This window comes from Gadus macrocephalus, chromosome 17, assembly GCF_031168955.1.
Source record: "Gadus macrocephalus chromosome 17, ASM3116895v1".
In the NCBI taxonomy this organism is placed as follows: domain Eukaryota; kingdom Metazoa; phylum Chordata; class Actinopteri; order Gadiformes; family Gadidae; genus Gadus; species Gadus macrocephalus.
This window is the reverse complement of record NC_082398.1, coordinates 12,308,912-12,318,828: the sequence shown is the minus strand read 5'-3', so window position 1 is coordinate 12,318,828 and position 9,917 is coordinate 12,308,912. Positions and strand designations below refer to the sequence as shown.

Here is a 9,917-nt window from a genome sequence, read left to right as displayed (position 1 = left end):
TGCGGTTCAATTCAAACTGTGACCAGTTCAAAGTTCGTTGATATTGGCTAAATTTTAAAAATAATGTCAACAGAAAATATAACGTACCGAATATGAGCAATAAATCGGAATCAATCACATGCAGTGAGAATGAAGCCACATCAGAAACGCTGTAAAACACAAGAAACCGGATCCCTCATGGAAAGAACACAATAAAGGTAATTCTATTGTTTATTGACGGAAAATTTTACTTTGTCGATCAATCTCATGTTTTCATTTTTGAAGGTTGAGCGGAAACAGGATAAAGTAGGGAGAGGTGTCTTTAACTTATAACTAAATACATAGAGAGGCGCGCAGGAAAGAAGTAATCTTATTGTGCCTACAAATAACCATCAATCTCTGAACAATTCTATAAATTGAATGATGATAGCTGGTTTTATTAAAGTTGTGGTTATGGGGCACCCTCCAAAAAACTGAACGATGAACTGGATCCATCGAGGGATGAGCGAAAACATAGAACATTCAGTCAGGGTCAACTTTATTAGAACTTTATTGATTACGATTATATTCAGTTAAGACAACATTTAGCACTTTCATTCCACCCTGTAATCATTTCATTCTCCCTCTTCATTGCCCTGCTATCTAGAGCTAATCATACTGTACATCTGACCCGAGGTCAAACTAATGTAAACTACCAACCAAAATTTGTATTTTCTATAACAGAAGTTGGTCTAAGATGTTACGACTAAGAAATTTAACAAAAAAATCTTGGAAAAAAACATTTTGGAAAACCTCATGGACCTCAGTTCCCCCCAATTCGGAGTTGACATTTGACAAACCCAAAGAGCAAGTGTAAATAAACAGTTGGTTCCCTGTAAAAACAAACAGAAAAAGTCAAAAACCAAAGATCTTCTATTCATATCCTGCCCTATTTTCACATCCACAAAGCACAAAGACACAAAACAAGAGGTCCCCATCACAACCTCGCGGCCGTGAGAAAGCGAACATTTAAGCGCCACTCTTAAGATATACGAGCGACTACGTGCTTGTGGTACGTTGTCACGAGTTGCTTCATGCGCCACTGCAGCCTTAGTTTACGCCCCCATGTGGGAGGTCTTTTGCGTTATTGCGTTTAAGTAGTAAATGTGCAAATGTGCAGGGATGAGTTTGATAGAGAAGGGGGTGGGGGGGGGGATGATTCAGAGAGGGAGAGGAGGAGGGAGGAAGCGAGGAGCGATGTCTCAGAGAACGACCGTCAGGTGCTTTTCAGTGAGAGGAGAGAACAACTGTAGGCGGCGAGGAGGCCTTCTCTACAAGGTTATGTTTGTGGGAGTACTCAATGGCTTTTACCATCAAAACAAGAAGGTCACCAGGCTAGGCGAACACCTTCCAGCCATCACACACTCCATTGTAAGTAAGGGCCAAGTGTTTTTTAGTCTTCAAAAGGGTCCTCCAAATTCCTCAGCACCATGAATGAATGGCCACACCATCTCATGTTTTGGTTTGGGTTTAGACACTCGCATAACCTAAACACAGCAACGTGAAGACCACACACGAACAGTTTAAACGAGGAGAGACGTGAGCTCAATGACAAACGACAAAGTGTCAAAACAAGGTACATTTTGTGCTTGGTTTCCATGGTGACTATACCACACTTAAAGTGTCGATGTTTTTGTGCTTATGTGCGTAATATTTTTTAGCCGACGCTTGCATTTATCTTCGCCTGTGAGCACACTGGTGTGTGTGTGTGTGTGTGTGTGAGAATATTTTACGTCCACCAGACTGGGTTGTAAATTTAATGAAGTTTGTGTGTCAAACAAACGATAACATTCCCTCTGCTGTTTTGGGTTAGCAAAGATGTAGTCACACACACACACACACACACACACACAGACACATACACAGGTGGCGTATCCCAGCCCCCCGGGGCTCATTAGTGTGGCTGATTTCCCATCGTTTGATGGAATTAATTGATAAATTAGTCAGAGAATGAGTCAAACACAGCCCCACAACACGCCGTCATTAGGCCACAGTTAATCCCTTTCAAAGCCGTTCAATAAAGCTGTTGGACCAAAACAAGGACGGCCGTCCTTCCTTTGAGCTTCTAACTTCAACGTTTTCTCTTAACGCAGACTTTTCATTGCCCCCGTTTACGGTGCCTACCGTGTTTAAAAATGCAATTTTATCTTGTGTGTTTAAGGTCCTGGTGGAATTAATACGAGTCTGGAATCAACAAAGAAGACGTTCCACACCTTTTAACGGGAACCCCAGACGAGGGGACTCAGAGACAGACGGTGGACAGACGAGTCCCTAGCCATCGTTATCTCCGTCCGATGTTATGTTTCTGAACGCGTTAGAAGTTGGTGGAAATCGAGAAAATATTACAAACTCCCTCCCTCCCTCGATGTGTTCGCAGCCTTTGACGATAAGTTAAGGACAGTGAATTCAACAATTTTAAAAGAAAAACAGTACATGTTTGCAGAAGAATTGAATAACTAATATCTATGAGATGATTTTAAAGACAAAAAAGTGAAACATAACGTGAACATGGGTTTCCCAAACCCTAGGCAAAATAGTTCTTTCTAATCCTTGTGTTGCCCCTCCCCACAGTGACTAATGGTCCTCCTCAAAACACGTTGGCCTTTCACTGTTTTCTTCAATTGCTGGGTCAAGAGATATTTCCATTCTTGGTATATGAATGGAAACAGCGAGGTAACAGCGTAGCGATTTTATAGTCTTGCGTTAGTGTTAAAAATACATTTGTTGGACAACGTAAAGGGCTAAATCATGGAATGTTGCGAAAGTAGCGTTTTAATTAGTGTTGAAATTACATCTGGCTCTAAAGGAAAACAAAAGTAACGCAGAGTTAATTTATCTTACTAGGAGGACTAATCGGCACATTTCAGATTGGATTGGACTTCAAACTAAAGTCGTCTAATTTGCACTTGGATGGCGTTGTGGGGGCTGAGATCGATGCAGAAGTCCTGGGGAAGGTATTAAGGGGTATTAATGTTAACACACCACCGCTCGCATCTGCCGTCTCCGACACAACAGGGATGGCTGAGAGAGACCTTCGGCTGTATTTATTTCCCCCTTGTTTCTCCTCTCTTTTAAGGAACAGACTCCAGAATGTCAAGACTTCTCTCCCCTGCTACCGGCCCTGCCCTTTTCCCCACGCGCTCCCCGTCAACTCCATCAGCCCATTTACGCACACCAACCGCCTCAAGCTCAAACAAAATCAGATTTTTACATCTCCACCCCTCCCCCCTCGGTTTCACCCTCCACTCTGTCCACACGTCCGCCTCTCTCTCTGGTATCAAAATGTCACCCGGCCCCGCCTCCGCACACACCCACACTCTGCTCCCCCCCCCTCCTCCTCCTCCTCCTCCTCCTCCTCCTCCTCCGTCGCCGTCTGTCGTCCTACTCCTCGTCAATCTCCAGAATGAGGTCGTCACCCTCCAGGGAGGAGTCGACCGTGGCGTGGAGGGCCTTGACGGTGCCGGCCAGGGGGGAGTTGACCACCGTCTCCATCTTCATCGCCGACAGCACGCACAGGGGCTGCCCCTTCTCCACCTGGGAGGAAGAGGAAGAGGTGAGGAGGAGGGAGACAAGGGGGGGGGGGGAAGGGGGAGATGGCAGAGGGATGGAAAGGAGGAGAGGGTGACAACGGGGTGGAGGACGAGAAGGATGAGAGGGAAGGCAGGAAGGAAGGAAGGAAGAGGTGATGAGGAAGAGGAGGGGAAAGTGGGGGATGAGATGTAGCGAGCAGAGGCGCCGGGGGCCGACAAGGAAGCAGGGGAAGAGGAAAGGGTGAGGAGAAGGCAGAGAGGAGGAGGTGAGGAGTTGGAACAGGAAGTGGGGCTGAGGAGCAGGAGGCGGGGGGGATGTGGAGGAGAGAGGGAGGGGTGAGGGGAAGACGAAAGGGGGGCAGCTGGGTGAGGACGTCGAACTGACCTTGGAGCCAACTTCCACTTTGAGCTCCAGGACCTTGCCCGGCATGGGCGCGCCCACCTGGCCCTTGATGGACTTCTGGGCCTTGGGGTGGAACTTCATCTCCTGTGGGGAGGGAGAGAGAGGAACACCATGGACCACCGTGTCAGCGACCCCTGACCTCCGCTAGCCCGCCGACCCCACGCCCCTTCATTCATCAGCGCGTCCAGCAGACAATCTGCCCAAAGACCACTCCAATCCCGCCATCTGTTATTACCAATCTGACTCAGTCTGTCTGTTAGTGTTGTGTCGATCCTGCTTCCAATCAGTTTGGTACTCGGAGCAACACATAATAACCTCCCAGAGGCGTCTTCACAAACACTTCCTCCCAGCCAACTCTTGCCACCCATCCTGGTCTTCAGCCAGGTCCATCCACCTTCGCCCGGTCTATTCATCCTTCACCGCCTGCCATCCTCTCCCCAGCTTAATCCATCCATAACAGTAATTCATCGATGTGTGAAGAGCTTTTCAATCCGATCAATCTCAAAGTGCTGTCAAGGCCTCAAACCGAACACCCATCCCTTCACCACTTCGATTCATCCTCAACGCTCCAAATGCCTCTCCACCCTCTCCCTCTCTCCATCTCCAGTGCCTTCCCACGTCCACCTCCACCCTACCTTCATGGCCAAGGTGTCCTTCACCAGGACGGAGCGCAGCTGCCCGTTGAGCTCAAAGAACACCTCCCTCTGGCCTGCCTTGTTGAGGTCTCCCAGGGCAAGGGCCTTGATGTGGAGGGTCTTCCCCCGCTCCAGCTCCACCTGAGAGAGAGAGAGAGAGACACACAGAGACAGGGACAGGGACAGAGACAGAGACAGAGACAGAGAGAGACACAGACACAGAGACAGAGACAGAGACAGACACACAGAGACAGGGACAGAGAGAGACACAGAGACAGAGACAGAGAGAGAGAGAGACAGAGAGAGACACAGAGAGAGAGAGACAGAGAGAGAGAGAGACAGAGAGAGAGAGACAGAGAGAGAGAGACAGAGAGAGACAGAGAGAGAGAGAGAGAAGAAGTGGGAGAGAGAGACAGAGAGGGAGAGGGAGAGAGGGAGAGGGAGAGGGATGGTGGAGTAAAAAAGGATTAGGTGGTGCCTTCACTCTGTTGAACATTTTTCTTCCAAGGCAGCGATCTAGCCTGGACACGTCAATTTGTCTGACAGCGTTTCGGCAACTGGAATATTTCACATTTGTATGAACACCTCAAAAAGTGAAAGAAACAGACACAGTACCAAAGTACGACACAACTTGCAAAAAGCCCTTACATTTCCCTCTACATTCCTTTAGAACATACGTTAAGCGCCAGAGTGAAGGTGAAAACAGTGAAGGTCATGGGAAATTGAGTTTTTATTGTTTGGCGCCAGAACGCCTGCACTCGTCAGAAGCCCCCCGGTGAATGCATTAGACTAATTGAGCCGGGGTCCGTGGGCGCGTGGCCCAAGGTTAAAGACCCAGGTAGCTATTGTAGATCGGCATTCTGTAAAGAGGAAGTTAAAACCAACGCTCGGATGCTGTTTTGCCGTCTGCTCGAAATTGACTTAAAAGCAACCTCGATGCTGACGCTCCACTCGATAGTTATCCATTAAGCGGGCACACGGTCCCCTCTCTCCCCGTATTGTGGGCTTTCATTTGCCCGTTTACCACTTTGCACCGTTTAGCAGAGTGCTCCATTGAAGGTGAATTCAGATCCAGGTGATTGAGGAACGAGTATCTGGTACACTCACAGGTCAGGGCGAGGCAGTTCACCCGGGGGTACTCATCATAATACCGCTAAATCCACAGCAGGTACATTGTGCTTGAGCGCTCCATGGCGCCGTTTACACACACACACACACACACACACACACACACACACACACACACACACACACACACACACTAGCGGGGAGCCGCGTGAAAGGGTGTGAAACGGCGTGAAGCGGCGTGAAATGGCGGTAACATCAGAGGGTTAGAGGTCTGAGGCAAGCAGGGCCCGAGCCGCGTGGAATCAAACGCCCGTTACATTATTTTGACACATTATCCGCTAAGTTGAACGCGGAAGGAACACAATAACCACGCGTGTTTGTGGAGATCGTAAAAAAAAAAACGCAAATCGTATACAAAGCCGTAATCCGATTTGGTCTCAAAGGCAGAAGGAAAACAATTTTGTATGTTACAATGAACACCGCACCGCACACGACGCATGGAGAGGAGTGTGCAGCAAGATTAAAAAGCTAGACATCAAAGAACAAGATGGGCGAAAAAAAAAAGAGAAAAGATAAAAGGATCCAGGGAGGAGGAGGAGGAGGAGGAGGAGGAGGAGGAGGAGGAGGAGGAGGAGGAGGAGGAGGAGGAGGAGGAGGCGGAGGAGGGACCAAATGACAATCAGGGGAAGGAATGAAGGAGTGTGTTTGTTCCTCAACTGCCATTTGCAGCTCGATATGCTGAAGGACATCACCGTCTGTCCACCGCAAGTACGCAGTAACGCACAACTCAGCTGTGCGTGTATGTGTGTGCTCGCGTTGTTTCCACGGTAGGTGCACCTCTGGTTGAACCTATGGTCCCAGCTGTGGCCATGCATTGGACTTTTCCCCCCCCGCCCCTCTTCCACCTCTCATTCATACGTATCATCCTCACGGATTCATCCCAAACGTCGTCCCTGGTAACACATCTCTGCGATCCCTTAACTCTCCTCATCCCTCCATCACTTCCCTCTCTTGCAATATCCCTTTCCCATCTCCATCCCTCTACCCCTTAACTCCCTCTTCCCTCTCTCTCTCTGTCCCTTCCTCCCCATGTATCACCCTCTCTATCCATAAACTATACCGTGTATAATATATATATATATATATATATATATACACTTGTCTCAGTCTCTTCTGTGTCTCTATCCCTAAACTCCATTTCTCTTCCAGAACCCACTCCCTCCCTCCCTTTGTCTCTCTCTATCCCTAAACTCTCCCTCTCTCTCCCTTCCCTCTCCATCCCTCTCTCTCTTGTGTCCATGGTTACTATAGCCATGGAGCTGATGTGAGTGGAGAATACCCGTCAGTCGGTCAGGACACCATGACTCTATTTTGATCCCCCACTCCCACACTTTCAACCCCTCTCCCACCCTCCTCCCTCCCCTATGAACGTCGCAGACTCACTTTAGCCTTCCTGTTGCCGATTCTCCCCAAATAAGGTCCCTCTTAAAGGTGTATACACACGTCTGAAGGCATACATCAGCAGGGGGGGGTGAACTTAATAGCATGGTTTTAACACAATGGAGTAAATCTATGTGTTGTTTGGTGTCACCCTGGGTAGCCCAGTGATGACAAAACAGATTGATCCACACGTCCATATCACAATGCCAGAGTAACAAGCAGCAGAAGCCAACCTGTGAAATTAAATCAACATACCACGTCTGCTTCATTTAAAATCAACAGTGGCTTAAGAATCTTTTCATTTAGTTTACTTGCCTAAAGATATTTAACAATTATTTGCCGAAGGCGAAGTGAATAGTGGGGAATTGCCCGCTATTCCAGACTATTCACGGAGCCTGAGATGTAGCATATGCTAAATACATACATCTATACATACACACATACATATATATATATGTCAATATGTACATATATATATATATATATATATATATATATATATATATATATATATACATACATATATATATATATATATATATATACATATATATATATATATATATATATATATATATATATATATATATATATATATATATATATATATATATATATATATATATATATATATATATATATATATATACATATATATATATATATATATATATATATATATATATATATATATATATATATATATATATATAGACATATATATATGTCTATATATATACACATACAGTATATAGACATGTATACAAAGTCTTTACTGGGTTGACAGTGGTCTGAAATAGAGTAGAGACTTTCATGGTATGAATGGTACAACCGGTCCGTTCCGGCGTTCCGGATCTGATGGGACTCGGATCAGCATAACAAACGTCAACACACAAGCCTCGCCTTCAATTTAATTGAGTTCAATTATTGAGGATGACTGTTGGCGTGCATAAGCATACAAGCGTGGCGGCGGCGGAGAGAACGCAGCGAGGGTACGTGACGACGCGCAGTGCAAGCGGAGAGGAGGGGGGTCCGACTCAAAACGCCGTTGTCCCCGACACGCTTCCCAAGCGGCAGCTCTAGCCGTGAACTGACCCTTATTTTAAACCTCGTTCCTTGACTGCGATAATGTGCAAGATAAAATGCCGCGTATGAAAAGTACGCACGAATAGGGCACTTTGAGATAATTGCGCCGTGGGAGTCGGTGATCATGCAATATAAAGCACGACAAGCTGCGGCCTATAGGAGAGCAGTGCCTGTTCAACACCGCCAAGCCACTGATTGCATGGTGCTATCGATGCGAGTGTTCCGGACAGCCGCTCCCCGCCAAGTATGAAGTCAATTGGAAGAGTGGGTTGTCAAGGAAATCAAGGGACGGATGTGCACACAGAGACGCTTCCATTGATAGGAACCAGCGAAGTCCCTGCTCAGAACGCGCCACTCCGGCCTCCCATGTTGTCAGCGCTCCACGGCCAACGCTCGTTCCGTCGACCTCTTGCGAGACACCGCACTTCCTTCGGAGTCCTCTGTGATATGAGCGCTAAACGTGACGTCGATCGGATTAACGGTTGTCAGGACAACCCAAGGACCGACACACAGCGATCCCTTGAAATATAGTCGTAAATACACACACATCTCAAATGGATTGTATCCACCCTCAGATGAACAATAGAGTCTTTATTGACAGGGAGCGTTGAGCTGGGGGTTCGGAGCCAGGTTTGGAGCGCACGGCTCAGTTCTGATTGTGAGCGGAGACATTAAACACAAACGTCTGAATATGCCGTCGTATTGAACCTGCAGGAAGGTGCCTTCTGGGTAGAGGCAGCGGCGTGTGTGTGTGTGTGTGTGTGTGTGTGTGTGTGTGTGTGTGTGTGTGTGTGTCGGAGTGTCATTAAAATCCAATGAGAGGAATCGATGCCGAGGAACAAAGAGAGCGCTATGACTCAAGAAATCCTGCCAGACTCTTGAGGAGAGCGAGTGGGGAGAGCAGGTGGAGGAGAGAGAGGAGGGGAGTGAGGGGGAGAGAGAGGGGGAGAGAGAGGAGGAGAGCAAGGAGAAGAGAGACAAGGGGAGGTGAGGGGGAGAGTGAGGGGGGGAGAGAGAGGGGGGAGAAAAGAGAGGGGGGGAGAGAGAGGAGGAGAGCAAGGAGAAGAGAGACAAGGGGGAGTGAGGGGGGGAGAGAGAGGGGGGGAGAGAGAAGAGGGGGGAGTGAGGGGGGAGAGAGAGGGAGGAGAGCAAGGAGAAGAGAGAGGAGGGGAGTGAGGGGGAGACAGGGAGGAGAGAGAGGAGGAGACCAGGTGGAGGAGAGAGACGAGGGGAGTGTGGGGGAAAGCGAGGAGGAGAGAGAGGAGGAGAGAGAGGAAGTAGTCAACACGGGGAAACGCCCGGCGCCCGCGGCCCCCTTTAACAACACAAGGTCTTCTTTTTGGAGCCGTTTCCTGAATAAGTCATGATTAGCAGAGGAACGTTTTAGAAACGCTTCTTGAAAGCGAGCAGTCAAGGGCGTTTACAGCCGACAAGCGGCCCGGGAAGCTAAATATATTAGCTTCCCGGGCCGCGGCCGCTGAAGAGAGCAAGAGAGCGAGAGCAAGGCCCCCCCCCCCCCCCCCCCATCCATCATGTGATCGTTGAACGACAATTATCATTATTAATATGACTTTTAAACCAAGGCCTCAGTGTTGGAATAGCAGTAAATGTCAAAAGCTCAGACTACTCGCATGTGAAACTATTAGACAAACCTTTTTCCGCTCAAAGAGGAACGTAGCTAATAAAATAATGTTCCCACTTTGCACTTTATTTCGTTTGGCGGTTTTCCCTCCAAAC

At 47.8% G+C, this 9,917-nt stretch overlaps 1 protein-coding gene across 1 annotated transcript in view; it reads right to left on the bottom strand.

Moving 5' to 3' along the window:
• Positions 1-511: 511 nt before the first annotated feature.
• Positions 512-9,917, bottom strand: part of LOC132475417 (pyruvate carboxylase, mitochondrial-like) — a 257,477-nt gene continuing 248,071 nt past the window's right edge. The window contains exons 23-25 of the mRNA XM_060076545.1: positions 4,587-4,727; positions 3,934-4,035; positions 512-3,552 (exon numbers count right to left, since the gene is read on the bottom strand). Of these exons, the coding sequence (XP_059932528.1) occupies positions 3,400-3,552; positions 3,934-4,035; positions 4,587-4,727 (396 nt within the window). The 3' untranslated portion in view covers positions 512-3,399. The remainder of the gene's footprint in view (positions 3,553-3,933; positions 4,036-4,586; positions 4,728-9,917) is intronic.